Genomic DNA, 26143 nt, shown 5'->3' with positions numbered 1-26143 from the left:
TACCATCAGGACCATAAGCCTTGTTTGTGTCCAGAAAGAGTTGCACTTTTTGGACAGTTTGAAAAAAGATTCCGGGAGGGGCCTTAGAATTAGTAAGAGGAGCATTAGGAAATGAAGGAATGTTACAGTCATCCAAGATAAGAGGTAGAAAAGAAACTGGAGCTAAAGAGAGTTGCTTTGTGTATGGGAAAGAGCTATAATACTGTAATACTGTCAGAATGAAAAAGTGAAGGAAAGGTAGAGCAACAGAAGTTGTTAGTGATGCCCTAAGCTAGAGACCAGAAAGACTTATCACTGGATGGTGAAGACAGTTTGTCTCATTTCCTTTGAATAAAGAATGCTGTGGCTCATGGATAATGTACGACCAACAATTACAGGCAGTAATAAATGCTGAATAGGAGTCAGAAGGAGAGGTTTTCCAACCTCGATATGCTTGACCCCTTGCCTGACTGGTCTCAGCACAGGAACTGTTGATCCAGGTCATCTTGAAGGAAGAGGGGATAAATGCTTCCATACCCACAGCAATATCCACTACTGTGAATTTGGTGGAGACGGAAGCATCACCACATGAGGAAGTAATTTACCCAAGGAAAGTCACCTTTGTTGTGGTACCAATATCTATGTTTAGAAGGGGCTGCTGGAGGGGTAGGTTCAGTTGGAATAGATACATTCATGAGATTGTGGTCAGATGAACCAATTGGGGTCAATATTGTGTAGTTACAGTATGAAGGATTAGAGAATAAAAACAAATCGAGAACATTAAGAGAGTGTACACAGCAGTCAGGAAAATGGATGGGGTGGGAGATAGTTTGCTCTAGATCATTGAGAAAAGAAAACTTGAGGACTTCAGCCCCTATCATCCTTATGAGAGGAGCTCAACCATTCTCTCTGGTAAACATTGAAATCCCTTAGGTCGAGAATCTTGACTTGCTAGTGAGAGGATGACACAGTCTCGTGGCTGGAGTTTAGATAGTCAAAGAAAGATATAGAATGTGAAGAATTAGGCGAGCAGCAGGTGAAACAAAAGAAAAGTGTGGCAGTTGGGAGACAGACTTTGAGTCAGATAACATCAGAGTTTGGGGACTCAAGGCCCTCAAAGTATGCAACAGGTGTGCTGATGTTGGAATAAGCACAAACACCACTTTTGAGCCCAATCGTAAGCAGAGATTATAGTTGGTTGGTGAAAAAGGTGGTAGTGAGAATATCATTAGACAACTGGGTCTCTGGTAGAAGTATGATTCTAGTAGAGGTACTTAACAGATAGTGCTCAACAGAAGAGAGGTTACTAGAGAGATCATGAATGTTGGTATAGTGAAGAGAAAAAGAGGCAGGTATATTAGAGAGGGAAGGGTTGTGGGAGGGGCTTGTACAACTACTGCCTGAGCCCTCCCTCTCATTGGCAGCAGTGTCAGGCAAAAACCTAGAGATTGTTAGCACCCAATGGTGCTAGGGACTAGAGGCCATAGGTTTGTTGGACTCTTTATGATTGTATTTAAAAATGATTGTGCAGACAGGAGATGGCAAGAGAACATATGTAAAGAAAATAAGTGTGATTTGCATTGTTATATGGTGCTTGTAAGAAGATGGCAGGACTAGCCTGGTCACCCCTTTTTGATGGGTCAGAAAGCAAGACAAGCAATCTTAATATGGAGGATGTAAAATGGTTGCAGGCACCAATTTAATGCTCCCCAGTCAGAACAGTAGTACCACACTGGATGGCTGCTGTCAACAACCTGCTACCTCATGGATTACTCTGAGGGTAGAGGATGGGATATTCCTTGAGTTAGCTGGGGTAATGGGAGGGGACAATACACTGCCACCTGCGCCCTCCCTCTTGCTGGTAGCAGAACCGCTTAAGAAAGTATAGTCATATGAGTATACCTCAACTGGGTGAGAGTTGTGGGAATGGCCATGACTCTACTATCTGAGCCCTCCCTTTCATTGGTATTGGAGTCACTTTATAGATTATTACATGCAATGGATGCATGTCATGTCAGGAGAGCCTTCTCAAAATGGTTTGAAGTCACTAGTGGTGTGTTGCAAGGGTCTCTTTGGGACCACTGCTCTTCATGATCTGTGTAAATGACTGCATGCATCTCTACAAGATCCTTGCATTCCCTTTCTTTGCCTCCCCAGTTTACATAACTCCAAAATCCTTGCATTCCCCACCCTTGCCTCTCCATCCATAAAGAAATTAAACAGCCATGGTGACATCACACACTCCTGCTGCAGACTCACCTTCACCTGAAATCAGTCACCCTCCTTTCTTCATACTTTCTCTTGATAAAAACTTTTCACTGCTTCTAGTACCTTTCCTCCCACATCCCTTTTTAAACCAGCTATTCATATTCACAAATCCTTTTTCCAGTTCACGCCTTGTGCCATCCACTATTTTCATTCTCGTCACTGAATACCACATATACTTCAAGTATACCTTCAACTGCCACATTACCCTCTCTCTTGCATTCAAATCACCCACCATTAATTCCTTGCATCAAAACTGACGACGCATGCCCACATCTCCAAAACACTTGCATCTCCTCCTCATTCCTCTTCTCTTAAGGTGCATATGCACAAATAATCACTCACTTCTCATTGTCCACTTTGTTATTTCCCTACGTCACTGTAGGACCCACTTCCTGAGACTATCACACCATCCTACAACTCATACAGCAGTAGTTCAGCCCATTTTTCAGCTCAGCCTCACACTAACATTCCCAAACCATTCTTCCCCTAATCCTTGAGCTGTATTTCACTTAGAGCTAGAAAATCCAGGTTTCAGGAATACATATGTGGAAAGAGTCATTATCTGGGAGGGCAAAGATGGGTATGTTTGAAGGTACAGTATTCCCTGGGTTCTTGTAAGGTTGCGAGGCTTGGGTTGTAAATGAGAGTGTATGGACAAAGGTGAGTGTGCTGGAAATGATATGTTTGAGAACATTAAGTAGTGTGAATATGGGTGATTGAGTATAAAATTTAGGATGAAAGAGAGACATAATGATAAGAAGAGTATTGTAGAGAGAGCTGAATTGGATGTTCTGAAAATGTTTGGACATATGGAGAGATTGAGTGAGGAAAAGTTGATAAGGAGGGTGTATGTGTCAGATGTAGAGATGTCAGATGTGGAGAGAATAAGGGAAAGGGGGAGACTGATTTGGAGATAAAAGGACAAAGTGGAAAAGGTTCTGAGTATTTAGGGCTTTGAAATACAGGATGGTGTAAGGCATGCATGGGATAGAGTGAATTGGAATGTTGTACACTTAGGTGATGTGCTGTCACTGAACTGAACCAGGGCATATATATAAAACACTTGGGGAACATGGAAAGGTCTTTGGGGCCGGATTGTGGCTGGGGGGTTGTGGTGTTCTTGCATTACATGGTAGCTAGAGAGAGAAGGTGAGTGAATGAAGACCTTTCTTCATCTGCTCCTGGTGCTACCTTGCTTACACTGGATTGACAAGCAAGAGTAGAATTTTTTTTAATACATGTTCACCAGTGGCTTCTGTTTCCTCTTTTAGGAATTGAAGTATGAGAAGGGGTGGATCCAGCCCCCGCCCCCACTTCTTTCAGTCACCCTCTGTTACATGCAGGGAATACTGAGGCAGAATTGTATTTTTGTTATTATATTTAATCACTGTTTCCTGTGTTGGCGATTTAGTGCCAGGAAACAGACTAAGAAAGAGCCTTCCACTCACACACACACACACACACACACACACACACACACACATACATTTATTTGAATTTATTTATGTTTATTTATATTTATTTATTGTACTTGATCACCATTTCCCGCATCAGCAAGGTAACACCAGGAAACAGACAAAGAATGGCCCATCCACCCATGTACACATACATAAACGCCCATACATATCACCATATCATATCACCATATGCATATCACCATATCTGCATATACATGATATTTTTTTTTTTTTTTTTTTTTTTTTTTTATACTTTGTCGTGGTCTCCGTTTCCGAGTAGCTAAGGAATCGACGAAACATGCCTACAACCCCCCCATACACATGCACATTTTCAGTCACCTCAGCATATACATCCTAACACAGCTTTCATGGTTTCCCCGGAACGCTTGAATGTTATTCATCATAGCAGAACCCGTTTAGATACTAGTGATATTTTCCTTGCTCTGGGAGGGCCAGATGGTTATGTTTAGTCATATCCCATGGTTCTTTAGTTGCGAGCTTGTTTAAATGAGTGCTTTTCAATGGTAGTTGCTGGAAATATATTTTGGAATCTTATCTATTGGTTCTGGTTCAAACATTTGGAAAGAACTCTATGTTAAACGTTTTTAATTTGCAATTGTTTACCTGATAATGTTTGACATATGAGAGTTAACCGAACAAATTGATTAAAGTCATTTCAATGATCTCCTGTGGAGGAATAACGGGAAAGGTGAGCATTGGCAAAAAGACAATTGTTGGAATGTTTCCTTAATTTAGGGCTTTTGATTCGGATAGTAGTTTGATTCAATTTGAAGCTCTAAAATTTTGCCCCGTGCTGTCCCTGACTGAACTTGCGCTTCCAGTTCATAAAACCTTGGATCCATGCAAAGTCTTTGGGCCGAGTTGTCCTCGGGGTTTTGCAGTTCATCTGCATTGAATGGAGCTAACGTAGTGATGATAAATCCTTTCTTTTCTGTTACTCTTGCTTCTCTATTACAAAAGTAAATTTTTTTGTAACTACATTTTCACCATTGCACTGTCTTCCCACTTTTAGATCGAATAAGAAGGGTGACCACTCCCCAGCCTCCATATCCTCACAGTCATCTCTTCCATCTGAATACTGAGCAATTTGTATCTTCTAAACCCTCATTAACAAATTTACCTTTTGGGATTTAGTGCCAGGAACAACAACCCGCCCAAACCTACACACTGAAACAACATCTCTTATTCTAACTGAATTTCATTCTTATTCATATAATTTTTGCACCTTCCACATCGCAGTAACACCAGAATCAACAAGCCTCCACACCCATGTACAACATACATAATCCCCTCCAAACCTACATACAAATCACATTCCTTATTGCATATATATTCTATATACATACATAAATACAACATACATATTATACTTGCATCCTTCATCCATTCCTAGCATTCCCACCCCAACAGAAAATATCATCACTGCCCCCTGCTTCAGCAGAGGAAACAAAAAACAGACAAAAAAGCCACATTCGTTCACACTCAAGCATCGTGTAATGCACCGAAACATGAAGTTTCCTTCCTCTCACCAGACTGGTTGGAATGTGAGTGAGATGTAGTCTTGGGTCGGATCCATATCTGTCAGATTCTGGATGACAAAGTACATGTCATCGGTCACTGAGTCCAGTAAGGCTATCTGATTCCACCCACAATGGGTTGGCCTATAGTAAATTGGTTGATTTTCGCTTCTTTGGGTTAGTTGCCCTCAAAATGTCGGAGAGGGCAATATGAATGTTGCATGGCCTTGGCAGCAGAGAACACTGTGTCCAATATGATGATATATTATGCAAGATTTCCTTAACATACAAAAGATATCCCTGGGGATAGGGGAGAAAGAATACTTCCCACGCATTCCTCACGTGTCGTAGAAGGCGACTAAAGGGGATGGGAGCAGGGGGCCAGAAACCCTCCCCTCCTTGTATTTTAACTTTCTAAAAGGGGAAACAGAAGAAGGAGTCACGCGAGGAGTGCTCATCCTCCTCGAAGGCTCAGATTGGGGTGTCTAAATGTGTGTGGATGTAACCAAGATGAAAGAAAAGGAGAGATAGGTAGTATGTTTGAGGAAAGGGACTTGGATGTTTTGGCTCTGAGTGAAACGAAGCTAAAGGGTAAAGGGGAGGAGTGGTTTGGGAATGTCTTGGAAGTAAAGTCAGGGGTTAGTGAGAGGACAAGAGCAAGGGAAGGAGTAGCACTATTCCTGAATCAGGAGTTGTGGGAGTATGTGATAGAGTGTAAGAAAGTAAATTCTAGATTGATATGGGTAAAACTGAAAGTTGATGGAGAGAGATGGGTGATTATTGGTGCATATGCACCTGGGCATGAGAAAAAAGATCATGAGAGGCAAGTGTTTTGGGAGCAGCTGAATGAGTGTGTTAGTGGTTTTGATGCACAAGACCGGGTTATAGTGATGGATGATTTGAATGCAAAGGTGAGTTATGTGGCAGTTGAGGGAATAATTGGTATACATGGAGTGTTCAGTGTTGTAAATGGAAATGGTGAAGAGCTTGTAGATTTATGTGCTGAAAAAGAACTGGTGATTGGGAATACCTGGTTTAAAAAGCGAGATATAAATAAGTATACGTATGTAAGTAGGAGAGATGGCCAGAGAGCATTATTGGATTACGTGTTAATTGATAGACGAACGAGAGACTTTTGGATGTTAATGTGCTGAAAGGTGCAACTGGAGGGATATCTGATCATTATCTTGTGGAGGCGAAGGTGAAGATTTGTGGGGGTTTTCAGAAAAGAAGAGAGAATGTTGGGGTGAAGAGAGTGGTGAGAGTAAGTGAGCTTGGGAAGGAGACTTTTGTGAGGAAGTACCAGGAGAGACTGAGTACAGAATGGAAAAAAGTGAAAACAAAGGAGGTAAGGGGAGTGGGGGAGGAATGGGATGTATTTAGGGAAGCAGTGATGGCTTGCGCAAAAGATGCTTGTGGCATGAGAAGCGTGGGAGGTGGGTTGATTAGAAAAGGTAGTGAGTGGTGGAATGAAGAAGTAAGATTATTAGTGAAAGAGAAGAGAGAGGCCTTTGGACGATTTTTGCAGGGAAAAAATGCAAATGAGTGGGAGAGGTATAAAAGAAAGAGGCAGGAGGTCAAGAGAAAGATGCAAGAGGTGAAAAAGAGGGCAAATGAGAGTTGGGGTGAGAGGGTATCATTAAATTTTAGGGAGAATAAAAAGATGCTTTGGAAGGAGGTAAATAAAGTGCTTAAGACAAGGGAGCAAATGGGAACTTCAGTGAAGGGGGCTAATGGGGAGGTGATAACAAGTAATGGTGATGTGAGAAGGAGATGGAGTAAGTATTTTGAAGGTTTGTTGAATGTGTTTGATGGTAGAGTGGCAGATATAGGGTGTTTTGGTCGAGGTGGTGTGCAAAGTGAGAGGGTTAGGGAAAATGATTTGGTAAATAGAGAAGAGGTAGTAAAAGCTTTACGGAAGATGAAAGCCGGCAAGGCAGCAGGTTTGGATGGTATTGCAGTGGAATTTATTAAAGAAGGGGGTGACTGTATTGTTGACTGGTTGGTAGGGTTATTTAATATATGTATGATTCATGGTGAGGTGCCTGAGGATTGGCGAAATGCTTGCATAGTGCCATTGTACAAAGGCAAAGTGGATAAAAGTGAGTGCTCAAATTACAGAGGTATAAGTTTGTTGAGTATTCCTGGTAAATTATATGGGAGGGTATTGATTGAGAGGGTGAAGGCATGTACAGAGCATCAGATTGGGGAAGAGCAGTGTGGTTTCAGAAGTGGTAGAGGATGTGTGGATCAGGTGTTTGCTTTGAAGAATGTATGTGAGAAATACTTAGAAAAACAAATGGATTTGTATGTAGCATTTATGGATCTGGAGAAGGCATATGATAGAGTTGATAGAGATGCTCTGTGGAAGGTTTTAAGAATATATGGTGTGGGAGGCAAGTTGTTAGAAGCAGTGAAAAGTTTTTATCGAGGATGTAAGGCATGTCTACGTGTAGGAAGAGAGGAAAGTGATTGGTTCTCAGTGAATGTAGGTTTGCGACAGGGGTGTGTGATGTCTCCATGGTTGTTTAATTTGTTTGTGGATGGGGTTGTTAGGGAGGTGAATGCAAGAGTTTTGGAAAGAGGGGCAAGTATGCAGTCTGTTGTGGATGAGAGAGCTTGGGAAGTGAGTCAGTTGTTGTTCGCTGATGATACAGCGCTGGTGGCTGATTCATGTGAGAAACTGCAGAAGCTGGTGACTGAGTTTGGTAAAGTGTGTGAAAGAAGAAAGTTAAGAGTAAATGTGAATAAGAGCAAGGTTATTAGGTACAGTAGGGTTGAGGGTCAATTCAATTGGGAGGTAAGTTTGAATGGAGAAAAACTGGAGGAAGTAAAGTGTTTTAGATATCTGGGAGTGGATCTGGCAGCGGATGGAACCATGGAAGTGGAAGTGAATCATAGGGTGGGGGAGGGGGCGAAAATTCTGGGAGCCTTGAAGAATGTTTGGAAGTCGAGAACATTATCTCGGAAAGCAAAAATGGGTATGTTTGAAGGAATAGTGGTTCCAACAATGTTGTATGGTTGCGAGGCGTGGACTATGGATAGAGTTGTGCGCAGGAGGATGGATGTGCTGGAAATGAGATGTTTGAGGACAATGTGTGGTGTGAGGTGGTTTGATCGAGCAAGTAACGTAAGGGTAAGAGAGATGTGTGGAAATAAAAAGAGCGTGGTTGAGAGAGCAGAAGAGGATGTTTTGAAATGGTTTGGTCACATGGAGAGAATGAGTGAGGAAAGATTGACCAAGAGGATATATGTGTCAGAGGTGGAGGGATCGAGGAGAAGCGGGAGACCAAATTGGAGGTGGAAAGATGGAGTGAAAAAGATTTTGAGTGACTGGGGCCTGAACGTGCAGGAGGGTTAAAGGTGTGCAAGGAATAGAGTGAATTGGAACGATGTGGTATACCGGGGTCGATGTGCTGTCAGTTGATTGAACCAGGGCAAGTGAAGCGTCTGGGGTAAACCATGGAAAGTGTGTGGGGCCTGGATGTGGAAAGGGAGCTGTGGTTTCGGTGCATTATTACATGACAGCTAGAGACTGAGTGTGAATGAATGGGGCCTTTGGTGTCTTTTCCTAGCGCTACCTTGCACACATGAAGGGGGAGGGGGTTGTTATTCCATGTGTGGCGAGGTGGCGATGGGAACAAATAAAGGCAGACAGTATGAATTATGTACATGTGTATATATGTATATGTCTGTGTGTGTATATATATGTGTACATTGAGATGTATAGGTATGTATATTTGCGTGTGTGGACGTGTATGTATATACATGTGTATGTGGCCGGGCTGGGCCATTCTTTCGTCTGTTTCCTTGTGCTACCTCGCTAACGCGGGAGACAGCGACAAAGCAAAATAAAAAAATGAAAATAACAAAAGATAGGGGAAGAAGAATACTTCCCATGTATTCCCCCCTCCTTGTATTTACATTTCTAAAAGAGGAATCAGAAGAAGGACTCCTGTGGGGAGTGCTCTACATCATCGAAGGCGCAGATTGGGGTGTTTGAATGTGGGTGGATGTAACCAAGATGAGAAAAAAGGAGAGATAGGTAGAATGTTTGAGGAAAGGAACCTGGATGTTTTGGCTTTGAAACAAAGCTCAAGGGTAAAGGGGAAGAGTGGTTTGGCAATATCTTGGGAGTAAAGTTAGGGGTTGGTTGGTGAATGGACAAGAGCTAAGGAAGGAGCAGTGATACTCTTGAAGCTGGTGTTGTGGGAATATGTGATAGAGTGTAAGAAAGTAAATTCTAGATTGATGTGGATAAAACTGAAATTTGATGGAGAGAGATGGGTGATTATTGGTGCCTATGCACCTGGTCATGAGAAGAAAGATCACAAGAGGCACGTGTTTTGGGAGCAGCCGAGTGAGTGTGTTAGGAGCTTTGATGCATGAGACCGGGTTATAGTGATGGGTGATTTGAATGTTTAGGTGAGTAATGTGGCAGTTTAGGGTGTAATTAGTGTGCAGGAGGTGTTCAGTCTTGTGAATGGAAACAGTGAAGAGCTTGTGGATTTATGTGCTGAAAAAGGACTGGTGATTGAGAATACCTGGTTTAAAAAGAGAGATATACATAATTATACATATGTGAGTAGGAGAGATGGTCAGAGGGTGTTATTGGATTACGTCTTAATTGGTAGGTGAGTAAGAAATAGAGTTTTGGATGTTAATGTGCTCAGAGGGGCAGCTGGAGGGATATCTGATCACTATCTTGTGGAGGTGAAGGTGAAAATTTGTAGAGGTTTTTGGAAAAGAAGAGAGACTGTTGGGTAGAAGAGAGTGATGAGAGTAAGTGAGCTTGGAGAGTAGACTTGTGTGAGGAAGTACTTGGAGAGATTGAGAGTAGAATTCCAAAAGGGGAGAACGAAGGGCATAAGGGTAGTGGGGGAGGAATGGGATGTACTTAGGGAAGCAGTGATGGCTTGCACAAAAGATGCCTGAGAAAGGTGGGAGGTGGCCAGATTAGAAAGGGTAGTGAGTAGCAGGATGAAGAAGTAGGGTTGTTAGTGAAAGAGAAGAGAGAGGCGTTTGGACGATATTTGCAGGGAAGGAGTGCAAATGACTGGGAGATGTATGAACGAAAGTGGCAGGAGGTCAAGAGAAAGGTTGAGAGGGATGAGAGAGTATCATTAGATTTTAGGGAGAATGAAAAAAGATTTTAGAAGGAGGTAGATAAAGTGCGTAAGACAAGAGAACAAATGGGAACAATTGATGAAGGGGGCAAATGAGGAGGCAATAACAAATAGTGGAGTGAGTATTTTGAAGGTTTGTTGAGTGTATTTGATGATAGATTGGCAGATATGGAGATATAGGGTGTTTTGATCAGGGTGGTATGCGAAGTGAAAGGGTCTGGGAGAATGGTTTGTTAAACAGAGAAGAGGTAGTGAAAGCTTTGTGGAAAATGAAAGTCAGCAAGGTGGTGGGTTTGGATGATATTGCATTGGAATTTATTAAAAAAGGGAGTGACTGTGTTGTTGACTGGTTGGTGAGGATATTCAGTGTATGTGTGTATCATGGTGAAGTACCTGAGGATTGGTGGAATGCATGCATAATGCCATTGTACAAAGGCAAAGGGGATAAAGGTGAGTGTTCAAATTACTTAGGTATAAGTTTTTTAATATTCCTGGGAAATTATATAGGAGGGTATTGATTAAGAGGGTATAGGCATGTACAGAGCATCAGATTGGGGAAGAGCAGTGTGGTTTCAGAAGTGGAAGAGGATGTGTGGATCTAGTGTTTGCTTTGAAGAATGTATGTGAGAAGTGCTTAGAAAAACAGATGGATTTGTATGTAGCATTTATGGATCTGGAGAAGGCACATGATAACGTTGATAAAGATGCTTTGTTTAAAGAGTATATGGTGTGGGAGGTAAGTTCCTAGAAGCAGTGAAAAGTTTTTACCAAGGATGTAAGGCATGTGTAAGAGTAGGAAGGGAGGAAAGTGATTGGCTCCCACTGAATGTCGGTTTGTGGCAGGGGTGCCTGATGTCTCCATGGTTGTTTGATTTGTTTACGGATGGGGTGGTTAGGGAGGTGAATGCATCAGTTTTGGAGAGAGGTGCAAGTATGCAGTCTGTTGTAGATGAAAGGGCTTGGAAAGTGAGTCAGTTGTTGTTTGCTGATGATACAGTGCTGGTGGTTGATTCGGGTGAGAAACTGTGGAGGTTGGTGACTGAGTTTGGTAAAGTACGTGAAAGAAGAAAGTTGAGAGTAAATGTGAATAAGAGCAATATTATTAGGATCAGTGGGGTTGAGGGACAAGTTAATTGGTACATATGTTTGAATGGAGAAAAACTGGAGGAAGTGAAGTGTTTCAGATATCTAAACCATGGAAGCGGAAGTGAGTCACAGGGTGGGGGAGGGGGCAAAGGTTCTCGGAGCATCGAAGAATGTGTGGAAGGTGAGAACGTTATCTCAGAGAGCAAAAAGGGATATGTTTGAAGGAATAGCAGTTCTGACAATGTTGTATGGTTATGAGGCATGGTCTATGGATAGGTTTGTGCAGAGGACTGTGGATGTGTTGGAAATTAAATGTTTGAGGACTATATGTGGTGTGAGGTGGTTTGATCGAGTAAGTAATGAAAGGGTGAGAGAGATGTGTGGTAATAGAAAGAGTGTAGTTGAGAGACCAGAAGAGGGTGTGTTGAAATGGTTTGGACACATAGAGAGAATGAGTGAGGAAAGATTGACAAAGAGGATATATGTGTCAGAGGTGGAGGGAACAAGGAGAAGTGGAAGACCAAATTGGAGGTTGGAAATATGGAGTGAAAAAGATTATAAACAATCAGGGCTTGAACATACAGGAGGATGAAAGGCAGGCAAGGAATAGAATGAATTGGAATGATGTGGTATACTGGGATCGATGTGCTGTCAGTGGATTGAACCAGGGCATGTGAAGCATTTGGGGTAAACCATGGAAAGTTTTGTGGGGCCTGGATGTGGAAAGGAAGCTGTGGTATTGGTGCATTACACTTGACAGCTAGAGACAGTGTGAACGAATGTGTCCTTTGTTGTCTTTTCTCGGTGCTACCTCACTAGAAGGGGGAAGGGGGTGATGCTTTTTTTTTTTGCACTGAATATCCTTGTCAACTAATCAACAACATAATCATCCCCTATTTTAGTAAATTCCACTACAATACCATCCAAACCTGCCACCTTGCAGGCTTTCATCTTCTGCAAAGCTTTCACTACCTCTTCCCTGTTTACCAAACCATGCTCTCTGACCCTCTCACTTCGCACATCACCCTGACCAAAGCACCCTAAATCTGCCACTCTTATCATCAAACACGCTCAATAAACCTTCAAAATACTCACTCCATCTCCTTCTCACTTCATCACCACTTATTTTTACCTCCCCATTTGCCCCCATCACCAGTTGTTCCCATTTATTCTATTGTCTTATGTACTTTATTTACCTCCTTCCAAAAATCTTTTTTATTCTCCCTAAAATTTAATGATACTCTCACTCCCCAGCTCTCATTTGCCCTCTTTTTTACCTCTTGCACCTTGCTCTTGACCTCCTGCTCTTTCTTTTATACATCTCCCAGTCATTTGCACTACTTCCCTGCAAAAATCGTCCAAACGCCTCTCTCTTCTCTTTCACTAACACTCTTACTTCTTCATTTCACCACTCACTACCCTTTGTAATTTGCCCACCTTCCACCTTTCTCATACCACATGCATCTTTTGCGCAAACCATCACTGCTTTCCTAAATATATCTCATTCCTCCCCCACTCCCCATACATCATTTGCTCTCACCTTTAGCTATTCTGCACCCAATCTCTCCTGGTACTTCCTCACACCTGTCTCTTTTCCAAGCTCGCTCACTCTCACCACTCTCTTTTCTGAAAACCTCTACAATTCTTCACTTTCACCTCCACAAGATAGTGATCAGACATCCTTCTGGTTGCCCCTCTCTGCACATTAACATCCAAAACTATCTTTCGCATGCCTATCAGTTAACACATAATCCAGTAATGCCCTCTGACCATCTCTCCTACTCATATACTTTTTTTTTTATCATTCTTAATCACCATCTTCTGCGTCAGCAAGGTAGCACAAGGAAACAGACGAGCAATGGCCCAACCCACCCGCATACACATGTATATACATAAACACCCTTACACGCACATATACATACATATACATTTCATTGTATACATATACATGCACAGACATGTACATAAATACACATGTACATATTCATACATTATGGGCTACCTTCATCCATTCCTGTTGCCACTCCATCACACTCCACTCCTACTAGTAATGCCCTCTGACCATCTCTCCTACTCATATACTTTTTTTTTATCATTCTTAATCACCATCTCCCGCATCAGCAAGGTAGCACAAGGAAACAGACGAGCAATGGCCCAACCCACCTGCATACACATGTATATACATAAACACCCTTACACGCACATATACATATGCATTTCAATGTTTACATATACGTACACAGACATGTACATATATACACATGTACATATTCATACATTATGGGCTACCATCATCCATTCCTGTTGCCACTCCACCACACATGAAATTGCCTCCCCCCCAAAAAAGGTAGCACTGGGGAAAGAAAGAAAAAAAAAAAAAAAGGCCACATTTGTTCACACTCAGTCTCTAGCTGGTATACATAATGCACTGAAACTACAGCTCCCTTTCCACATCCACGCCCTCAAAACTTTCCATGGTTTACCCCAGATGCTTCACATGCCTTGGTTCAATCCATTGACAGTAGTACGTCGTCCCCTGCATAACACATTGTTCCAATTCACTCAATTCCTTGCACGCCTTTCACCCTCCTGTGCTGTTCAGGCCCAGATCACTCAAAATCTTTTTCACTCCATCCTTCCACCTCCAATTTGGTTTCTGCTTTTCTTTGTTCCCTCCACCTCTAACACATATATCCTCTTTGTCAATCTCTCCTCACTCATTCTCTCCGTGTGTCCAAACCATTTCAACACATCCTATTCTTCTCTCTCAACCACACCTTTTTATTACCACACATCTCTCTTACCCTTTCTCACTTACTTGATCAAACCTCATCACACCACATATTGTCCTCTAACATCTCATTTCCAACACATCCATCCTCCTCCGCACAACCCTATCTATAGCCCATGCCTTGCAACCGTATAACATTGTTGGAACCACTATTCCTTCAAACATAGCCACTTTTGCTCTCCAAGATAATGTTCTTGCCTTCCACACATTCTTCAATGCTCCCAGAACCTTTCCCCCCTCCCCCCACCCTATGACTCATTTCCGCTTCCATGGTTCCATCTGCTGCTAAGTCCTCTCCCAGATATGTAAAACACTTCACTTCCTCCATTTTTTCTCCCTTCAAACTTACCTCCCAATTAACTTGTCCCTCAACCCTACTGAACCTAATAACCTTGCTCTTATTCACATTTACTCTCAGCTTTTTTTTTTTTCATACACTTTACCAAACTCAGTCACCATCTTCTGCAGTTTCTCACCCCAATCAGCCACCAGTGCTGTATCATCAGCGAGCAACAACTGACTCATACACTTGTTGTTTCCCCCATTATCATTGTAGGATGAAGAACAGATGAAGGAATGGCCTCACTCACATCCACTCTCTAGCTGTCATGTATAATGCTCTGAAACCAGGGCACCTATCCACAACCAGACCCACAGCTCTTTCCCAATTTTTATTAACTTAGTCATATACCTTGGTTCAGCCTACTGACAGCTTGTCATCTCCTATATGTCACATTGCTCCTTTTTGTTATATCCCTTGCATGCTGCACATCCTCTAGACTGTTCAGACTCCGAACACTCAAAGCATTATTCACTCTAACCTTCCACCTCGATTTTCCTTGTTCTCTATAAGTCTAACATGTTTACTCTCTTAGTCATCCACTCCTCACTCACCCTCTTCATATATCCCAACCATTTCAGCTCACCCTTTTAAGCTTGTACATGCATACTCTTCTTTCTACCCTACCTTTTTATTACCCATAATTTCTTATTCAGTTGTTCCTTGTCATCCCAATATCATCCTCAAATATTTAGATTCAAACATATCCACCCTTTTCTTTATATTTTTATCTAAGGCCCACTCTTTGCATCCATACAATATCAGTGAAATGCTGTTTTGCCAACAAACATACCCATCTATGTCCATAAAGACAAGTGGCCTTCCCTCCACTCATTCCTTTGCCTGCAAAACATGCATAGAACATCAGTGAGACTATTTCACCATTAAACACACCCACTGCCGCCCATAAAAACAGTGACCTTCCCTCCACTTTTTCTTATAATGCCCAGAACCTTTGCCTCCTACACCTACTGTGTGTCTCCCTTCAGTTTCCTTGGTTCCATTCACTGCCATATCCACTCTCAGGTATCTAGGTTACATCATTTTCTCCATGTTCTCTCCATTCAAACTCACACCCTCACTAAACAGTCTCTCTTCACTACTGAAAGTAATAGCCTTGTTTTTATTCACTTTTGCTCCAACTCAGGCACTACCTTCAACATTTTATTGCTGATATCTGCCATCAGCATAGTGTCATCAACAAAAAACTAACTAACCTCCCAGGTCCCCCACACCTGTAACATCTATCTAAAACCCTTGCATTCACCTCCCTCACCACTTCATCCTGAAACATATTAATCTTCCACGGTGACATCACACTAACCTTTCACAGACAGACCTTCTCCTGGAACAACTCATCCACCTCTCTACCAACTCACACACATCCCTTACTTGATTAGAATTCACATATTTTTTGCAGCATTCCTCTAGCACCATGTTTATTCATAACACTTTCTACAGAGCATCTCTATCAACCCTATCATATGCTTTTTTCAGATCCGTATTGCCACACACGTCCTGTTGTTTTAATAGGTATTTCTCACGCACATTCTTCAAAGTAAACACCTGATCCACACATCATCCACCAGTCATGAAGCCACATTGTTGTTCCCCAGTCTGAAATTCTGTGCATGTCACCACCATCTTATTAACCACTCTCCCATACAACTTCTCTAGCACACCCAATAAACTTATACCTTTTTAATTTGAACATTCGCTTTTGTCCCCATTACCTTTATACATTGGCATTATACAGGCTTTCAGTCAATATTCAGGCACCTCACAATAAGCCATACATACATCTAAATTCCAAACTAACCATTCTGCAATGCGATCAACCCCATTCTTATGAAATTTAACTGCAGATCCATTCATTTTATAGCCATTTTGGTGCATATCATCTTACACAAAGGTTTCACCTCCTCCTCTCTTTTCACCAAACCACATTCCATAACTCCCTCACTTCTCATCCCTCCAAGTCCAAAACATCCCAAATCTGCCACCGTGTCGTCACATACATTCATCAGTCCTTCAAGATACTCAATCCATCTCCTCATCTCATTTGTACCTGTTACCTCTTCCCTTTTTGCCAATTTCATCTGTATCCCCATTTGTACTCTTGTTTTTCTCATACTAATAACCTCCATCCAAGATATTTTCAACTTGCTTCTAAGCATTATTTTCTTCTTGGATTTCTCCATGCAAGTGTCTTGCAAGGGAGGACCTCAGGAGGGTTTATGTTTTCCATATTCCTCAACTATAAGGAATATGAATTATGAATATGTACTAAATTTTTTTCCTCAATCTTTGTATCTATGAATCCCATGCTGTTTACAACATACTGAAATCTTGGTGGTTATTAATTGGCATACATGTGAAACTGATTTGAAAAAACTCATTCTATAGAGAGAATAAATGTAAAGTGTTGATGAATCCACAAAAATGCCTTAGAATAGAAGACACCAAACAAAAATGTGGAAGTGCTCAGCAAAGAGTGAGTAGCTATCCAGTGTTTTGCAAAGTTGAATAAAAAACCCTCAAGTGAGTTTAGAAACCCTAATAAGAGTAGTAGACAATATGCTTATAGTGGTTCCACATGAATCCAAAATTAACACTTATGCAATGCACCTTGTAGCAGAGAATAGCAGTATGATCAGACAAACTGAATGTGGCGTGAGCATTATATGTTAGCCTTGCTTTAAGGCAAATCTTGTCGTAGATTTTCTCTCAAGTTTTTGATAGACATTTTAACATTCTATGTATATCATTCTTAATTGATAGAGGTTATAATTTCTGTTTATTTATATGATGATCACCCCAAGACTAATGTCTAGGAAAGAGTCCAGGTGTTACCTGGGACCTCTTTCTGAAGGTTCCCACAGCCCAAAGCTGCTCTGCTTCCAAAAGCAGGGAAATGTAGACTCCTTTGGAGTGAGAAATTCTTTGTTAAGACTGCACTCTCATTGATGCAGCCTAGCCAAAGTGACTTTTCACTTGTGGTGTAACCTTGAGCAGGAGGTGTCCACTAACACCAGCAGTTACAGTGGATGAGAAATATGAACTGTTTTTCTGTAGATTTTCAAACAGTTTATTGAATAACATTATAAAGTTTGGTGTATTGATATGTTTTGCTTCTTTATTCACAGGTATCTTCGCAGTCAAAAACCTTATGATCCTCCTGAAGATGTAGAGAATCAAGTGTTGGAATTTTGTTTGAAGCTACTGAAAAGCACAGACCTACATACTCCTTTCAAAGATCAAGATACCAAATTTCACCTACTGATGCAGTGTTCTAAAGCTTTCAGACATTCAGTGCCAAACTCTCTCTTGCACAAAATAAATAATGTTGGTAAGTTCATAGATTTTATCCCTGCGTTTTGCAGAAGGCGACTAAAAGGGGAGGGAGCAGGAGCTGGAAATCCTCCCCTTTTGTTTTTAATTTTCCAAAAGAAGGAACAGAGAAGGGGGCCAAGTGAGGATATTCCCTCTAAGGCTCAGTCTTCTATTCTTAACGCTACCTCACTAGCATGGGAAATGACGAATATGTATAAAAAAGAATCACAGATACCTATTTAATGTTTAGATGGGGAAAAGAATTGATGTGAAAGAAATTTACCGTACATGTTGTCGTATACTGTTTGTCCATCCATCCGTTTGTCTGCTCCATCCACTCTTACACACGCATTTGCTCCTCTGTAGAAGGCTTTCACACCATCCAACAGTTGTCCCTCTATACCATATATCCTTAACACATCCCATAATGCATTCCACTCAACTCTGTCACACTTTCTCCAGATCCACAGAAGCTGCATACAGCTTCTTACCTTTTGCTTAATACTTTTCAATGGTCATCTTTCCTACATAAATCTGATCCTTATAACCTCTACCTTTCCTAAAAACCCCTTGTTCTTCACTTATTCTACATTCAATCACTTCCATCACTTTGTCAGTTATCATTCTTGTATACAGTTTTCCTGACATACTTAACAGACTTATTCCCCTATGATTGTTACATTCATACTTATGAACTTACCTATGACAGAATTTATCCAGAATGGTAGGGCTAATGCAAAGCACCCATTGCATGTCTTCCTTGATGTGTAAGACCTCTTTTCACCTGCCACCTGTATAATATGATTTTGATTCTTGGTCAATCTGGGACTGATTTCAACCATGACACATTTTATTTAAATATGTATGTAGTTGCTCCATTTATGTACATTTAATTATTGTTCATTCTTCCTAGCTGGGTTGTCTGATATTATTGATTTATTTTTGGTATGTTCCATGGTATTCTTGAAGAATTGACAACTCGGTCTTTCCTGTAGAGAAGCTTTTAGGTTTGCTGTGCATAGAACTTATATCTTTTTCTTCTTTTTGTTTATGTAGTTGCAGCTCCTTCAGCCTTTCATGATCATCCATATGTTCCATCCCATCAGTTTTGCTCCTAAGGTGCTTCTGAATTCTCGTGAAAATGTTTACTTCTAAATGTTTCATTGGAGATCATACAACACAGTAGTATTCATTATTTTCTTACTTAATCGCTGTTTCCTGCGTTAGCGAGGTAGCACCAGGAAACAGACGAAGAAAGGCCTCACCCAGTCACACACACACACACACACACACACACACACACACACACACACACACACACACACATATGTGCATACACACATTATATATATTTGTATTTTCATTTATTATACTTAGTCGCTGTCTCCCATGTTAGTAAGGTAGCGCAAGGAAACAGCCAAAAGAATTGCCCAACGCACCCATATACACATGCATATACATAAAAGCCCACACATGCATATATACATACCTATACATTTCAACGTATACATACATTTACATATTATACTTTGTCGCTGTCTCCCACGTTAGCGAGGTAGCGCAAGGAAACAGACGAAAGAATGACCCAACCCACCTACATACACATGCATATACATACTTACCCACACATACATATACATACTTACCCACACACGCATATACATACTTACCCACACACGCACATATACATACCTACATCTTTCAACGTATACATATGCAGATATAGACATATACATATATACACATGTATATATACATACTTGCTGCCTTCATTCATTCCCGTCGCCACCCTGCCACACATGAAATGGCACCCCCCCCTCCCCCGTGCTAGGAAAAGACAACAAAGGCCACATTCGTTGACACTCAGTCTCTTGCTGTCATGTGTAATGCACCGAAACCACAGCTCCCTTTCCACATCCAGGCCCCACAAAACTTTCCATGATTTAACCCAGATGCTTCACATGCCCTGGCTCAATCCATTGACAGCACGTCGACCCCAGGATACCACAACGTTCCAATTCACTCTATTCCCTGCACGCCTTGTGTATGTTGGAAGGAATAGTGGTCCAACAATGTTATATGGTTGTGAGGCATGGGCTATAGATAGGGTTGTGCAGAGGAGGGTGGATGTGTTGGAAATGAGATGTTAAAGGACGATATGTGGTGTGAGGTGGTTTGACCGGGTTAGTGATGAAAGGGTGAGAGAGATGTGTGGTAATAAAATGGGTGTGGTAGACAGAGCAGAGGAGGGTGTATTGAAATGGTTTGGTCACATAGAGAGAATGAGTGAGGAAAGATTGACAAAGACGATATATGTCAGAGGTGGAGGAATGAGGAGAGGTGGGAGACCAAATTGGAGGTGGAAGGATGGATTGAAAAAGATTTTGAGTGAGAAACTCCTGAAACAGGAGTTGTGGGAGTATGTGGTAGAGTGTAAGAAAGTAAACTCTAGATTGATATGGGTAAAACTGAAAGTGGATGGAGAGAAATGGATGATTATTGGTGCCTATGGACCTGGGCATGAGAAGAAAGATTGAGATGCAAGTGTTTTGGGAGCAGCTGAGTGAGTGTGTTAGCAGCTTTGATGCTCGAGACCATGCTACAGTGAAGGATGATTTGAATGCAAAGGTGAGTAATGTGGCAGTTGAGGGTATAATTGGTGTACATGGGGTATTCAGTGTTGTATATGGAAATGGTGAAGAGCTTGTAGATTTGTGTGCTGAAAAAGGACTGGTGATTGGGAATACCTGGTTTAAAAATAGATATACATAAGTATATGTATGTAAGTAGGAGAGATGGCCAGAGAGCGTTATTGGATTATGTGTTAATTGATAGGCACGTGAAAGAGAGACTTGGATGTTAATGTGCTGAGAGGTGCAACCGGAGGGATGTGTGATCATTATTTTATAGAGGCGAAGGTGAAGATTTGTAGAGGTTTTCAGAAAAGAGAAAATGTTGGGGTGAAGAGAGTGGTGAGAGTAAGTGAGCTTGGGAAGGAGACTTGTGTGAGGAAGTACTAGGAGAGACTGAGTGCAGAATGGAAAATGGTGAGAGCAAAGGATGTAAGGGGAGTGGAGGAGGAATGGGATGTATTTAGATAAGCATTGTTGACTTGCGCAAAAGATGCTTCTGGCATGAGAAGTGTGGGAGGTGGTCAGATTAGAAAGGGTAGTGAGTGGTGGGATGAAGAAGTAAGATTATTAGTGAATGAGAAGAGAGAGGCATTTGGACAATTTTTGCAGGGAAATAGTGCAAATGACTTGAAGATGTATAAAAGAAAGAGGCAGGAGGTCAAGAGAAAGGTGCAAGAGGTGAAAAAGAGGGCAAATGAGAGTTGGGGTGAGAGAGTATCATTGAATTTCAGGGAGAATAAAAAGATGTATTGGAAGGAGGTAAATAAAGTGTATTAGACAAGAGAACAAATGGGAACATCAGTGAAGGGGGCTAATGGGGAGGTAATGACTGGTAGTGGTGAAGTGAGGAGATGGAGTGAGTATTTTGAAGGTTTGTTGAATTAGTTAGATGATAGAGGGGCAGGTATAGGGTGTTTTGGTCTAGGTGGTGTGCGAAGTTAGAGGGTCAGGGAGAATTGTTTGGTAAACAGAGAAGAGTTAGTGGAAGCTTTATGGAAGATGAAAGCCTGCAAGGCGGCAGGCATGGATGGTATTGCAGTGGAATTTATTAAAAAATGGGGTTACTGTATTGTTGACTGGTTGGTAAGGTTACTTAATGTATGTATGACTCATGGTGAGGTGCCTGAGGATTGGCGGAATGCTTGCATAGTGTCATTGTACAAAGGCAAAGTGGATAAAGGTGAGTGCTCAAATTACAGAGGTAAAAGTTTGTTGAGTATCCCTGAGAAATTTTATGGGAGGGTATTGATTGAGAGGGTGAAGGCATGTACAGAGTATCAGATTGGGGAAGAGCAGTGTGGTTTCAGAAGTGGTAGAGGATGTGTGGATCAGATGTTTGCTGTGAAGAATGTATGTGAGAGATACTTAGAAAAGCAAATGGATTTGTATGTAGCATTTATGGATCTGGAGAAGGCATATGATAGAATTGATAGAGATGCTCTGTGGAAGATATTAAGAATATATGGCGTGGGAGACAAGTTGTTAGAAGCAGTGAAAAGTTTTTATTGAGGATGTAAGGCATGTGTACGAGTAGGAAGAGAGGAAAGTGATTGGTTCTCAGTGAATGTAGGTTTGCGGAAGGGGTGTGTGATGTCTCCATGGTTGTTTAATTTGTTTATGGATGGGGTTGTTAGGGAGGTGAATGCTTGAGTTTTGGAAAAAGGGGCAAGTATGCAGTCTGTTGTGGATGAGAGAGCTTGGGAAGTGAGTCAATTGTTGTTCGCTGATGATACAGCGCTGGTGGCTGATTCTGGTGAGAAACTGCAGAAGCTAGTGACTGAGTTTGGTAAAGTGTGTGAAAGAAGAAAGCTGAGAGTAGATGTGAATAAGAGCAAGGCTATTAGGTACAGTAGGGTTGAGGGACAAGTGAATTGGGAGTTAAGTTTGAATGGAGAAAAACTGGAGGAAGTGAAGTGTTTTAGATATCTGGGAGTGGATTTGACAGCGGATGGAACCATGGAAGCGGAAGTGAGTCACAGGGTAGGGGATGGGGCGAAAGTTCTGGGAGCGTTGAAAAATGTGTGGAAGGCGAGAACATTATCTCAAAAAGCAAAAATGGGTATGTTTGAAGGAATAGTGGTTCCATCAATGTTATATGGTTGAGGCGTGGGCTATAGATAGAGTTGTGCGGAGGAGGGTGGATGTGCTGGAAATGAGATGTTTGAGGACAGTATGTGGTGTGAGGTGGTTTGATCGAGTAAGTAATGAAAGGGTAAGAGAGATGTGTGGTAATAAAAAGAGTGTGGTTGAGAGAGCAGAAGAGGGTGTATTGAAATGGTTTGGGCACATGGAGAGAATGAGTGAGGAAAAATTGACAAGAGGATATATGTGTCAGAGGTGGAGGGAACGAGAAGTGGGAGACCAAATTGGAGGTGGAATGATGGAGTGAAAAAGATTTTGAGTGATCGGGGCCTGAACATGCAGAAGGGTGAAAGGCGTGCAAGGAATAGAGTGAATTGGAACGATGTAGTATAACGGAGTCGATATGCTGTCAATGGATTGAACCAGGGCATGTGAAGTGTCTGGGATAAACCATGGAAAGTTTTGTGGGGCATGGATGTGGAAAGATAGCTGTGGTTTTGGTGCATTATACATGATAGCTAGAGACTGAGTGTGAACGAATGTGGCCTTTGTTGTCTTTTCCTAGTGCTACCTCGTGCACATGAGGGGGGAGGGGGCTGTTAATTCATGTGTGGCGGGGTGGCAACAGGAATGAATAAGGGCAGACAGTACGTATGAATTATGTCCATGTGTATATATGTACATGCCTGGCATGTGTGTGTATATATATATATATATATATATATATATATATATATATATATATATATATATATATATATATATGTATATATTTGATGTATAGGTATGTATATGTGCGTGTGTGGACGTGTATGCATATACATCTGTATGTGGGTGAGTTGGGCCATTCTTTTGTCTGTTTCCTTGCGCTACCAAACCATTTCAAAACACCCTCCTCTGCTTTTTCAACCACACTCTTTTTACTGCCACACATCTCTCTTACCCTTTCATTACTTACTCGATCAAACCACCTCACACCACATATTGTCCTCAAACATCTCATATAACATTGTTGGAACCACTATTCCTTCAAACATGTCCATTTTTGCTTTCCAAGATAACGTTCTCGACTTCCACACATTTTTCAATGCTCCCAGAACTTTCGCCCCCTCCCCCACCCTATGATTCACTTACGCTTCCATGGTTCCATCCGCTGCCAAATCCACTCCCAGATATCTAAAACACTTCACTTCTTCCAGTTTTTCTCTATTCAAATTTACCTCCCAATTAACTTGTTCCTCAACCCTACTGTATGCAATAACCTTGCTCTTATTCATGTTTACCCCCAGCTTTCTTCTGTCACACACTTTACCAAACTCAGTCACCAGCTTCTGCAATTTCTCACCTGAATCAGCCACCAACACTGTATTATCAGCGAACAACAATTGACTCACTTCCCAAGCTCTCTCATCCACAACAGACTGCATACTTTCCCTTCTTTCCAAAACTCTTGCATTCACCTCTTTAAAAACCCCATCCATAAACAAATTAAACAACCATGGAGGCATCACGCACCCTTGCCATGAACCAACATTCACTGAAAACCAATCACTTTCCTTTCTTCCTACACGTACACATGCCTTACATCCTTGATAAAAACTTTTCACTGCTTCTAACATCTTGCCTCCCACACCATATATTCTTAATACCTTCCACAGAGCATCTCTATCAACTCTATCATATGCCTTCTCCAGATCCATAAATGCTACATACAAATCCATTTGCTTTTCTAAGTATTACTCACATACATTCTTCAAAGCAAACCCCTGATCCACACATCCTCTACCACTTCTGAAACCACACTGCTCTTCCCCAGTCTGATGCTCTGTACATGCCTTCACCCTCTCACTAAATACCCTCCCATATAATTTTCCAGGAACACTTAACAAACTTCTTTCTTCTTTCATACTATTCGCCATTTCCCGCGTTAGCAAGGTAGCGTTAAGAACAGAGGACTGGGCCTCTGAGGGAATATCCTCACCTGGCCTCGTTCTCTGTTCCTTCTTTTGGAAAAAAAAAAAAAAACGAGAGGGGAGGATTTCCAGCCCCCCGCTCCTTCCCCTTTTAGTCGCCTTCTATGACACGCAGGGAGTACGTGGGAAGTATTCTTTCTCCCCTATCCCCAGGGATAACTTAACAAACTTATACCTCTTTAATTGAGCACTCACTTTTATCCCCTTTGCCTTTGTACAGTGGCACTATGCAAGTATCTCCTTGAAATTACATGAGGTTCACTTTTGCCCAGTTGTGAATTGTGTCTAAGTCTTTATGCACCCCTATCTGGTCAGTCTTTTTGCTTACTCTGATATCATCAGCAAAGCTCCTTATTATACTTTCGTTTACTTGACTGTTGATGTGTGATATTATTGCAAAGAGTATTATGGCTCACACCATTCCATGTGGTAACTTACATAGGACATAATCCTTCTCAGACATGGTTTTGTATGCTACTACTTTGAACATTTGTCTGCTAAAACGCTCTAATCCATCTTCCTGTCTTACCTTAATGTTTTTGTTGAGGTACTTTCTATAGTGAAATTATGAGGTTTACTTTGTCAGATGCTTTTGCAGAGTCATTAAAGCTGTATCTGTTCTTTTTTCTTAGATTAAACTTTCATATATGTCATTGTAATGAGGTGAGAATTGGGTTTGCTTACTTTTCCTGTTTGCTTACTTTTCCTGTTTAGGTAGTAGCTTAGGTCCTACTTTTTGTATTGTTGTTAATCATTTTGATAATGTCAGCAGTATTGCTATCATCCAGACTTTGCCCCAGTTAGAACATCATTGGTTTCACTGTTGCTGTTGTTGTCTTTTTGAGGAATATTATTGGAACTCCATTTGGTCCTGGAACTGAATTTTCTCTTGAGCTGATCAGTCACAATGATGTATCATTTTCCAGTATTTCATTATCTGTAAGTGCATTTTCATCATATTGGCTGAACAGTTCATCATCCAATTTCTCCTTACGCTTTGCTTTGTTCATCAGTTTATGTAGGTGAAGAGTAATTTTGGATTTCTTACCATGTTTTCTTCATAAGTTTTTCTTAATTCATTTTAGTACTTTACTATGGAATTTCAGTATTTTGTACTGCACTCTAGTTTCTCATCTGATTCTTGCTCTTTTAGTTTCTATATTTTCTTGTTTTCACACCTGTTGTCTGTTCATCCACTGTTTTATCTCCCTCGTCAGTTTCCTTTTTGTACTTTTCTTTCTTTGGTATATGCTCAATAATTATTTGGCCTAATCTCTCATTATATGTTTGTATATTACTGGGTCATTGTTGCTGTAGACTTCATCCCATTTTGTCCTGATAATCTTCTCACTGATCTTTTTGTAGTCTGATTTGTCATGGTGAAAATGCATATCCTTCAAGCCATTGGCTTTTACTGTGTTCACAATCATTAATTTCTATTGTAAACAGAGTGGTAATTTCTTTGATGTGTTCTAATTGACTTGAATTATTTACCACTGTATCTAACAACTGTGCCCTGTCATTTAGCAAAATAAAC

At 41.2% G+C, this 26143-nt stretch overlaps 1 protein-coding gene across 2 annotated transcripts in view; it reads left to right on the top strand.

Moving 5' to 3' along the window:
• mRpL50 (mitochondrial ribosomal protein L50) overlaps nt 1-26143 on the top strand; it is a 56652-nt gene that overhangs the window by 22214 nt on the left and 8295 nt on the right. For both annotated transcript variants that reach the window (XM_071664978.1, XM_071664976.1), the window contains exon 3: nt 17732-17934. In XM_071664978.1, the coding sequence (XP_071521079.1) occupies nt 17732-17934 (203 nt within the window). The remainder of the gene's footprint in view (nt 1-17731; nt 17935-26143) is intronic.

Source organism: Panulirus ornatus, chromosome 9, assembly GCF_036320965.1.
Source record: "Panulirus ornatus isolate Po-2019 chromosome 9, ASM3632096v1, whole genome shotgun sequence".
NCBI lineage: Eukaryota > Metazoa > Arthropoda > Malacostraca > Decapoda > Palinuridae > Panulirus > Panulirus ornatus.
This window is presented reverse-complemented; position numbering and strand designations above follow the sequence as displayed.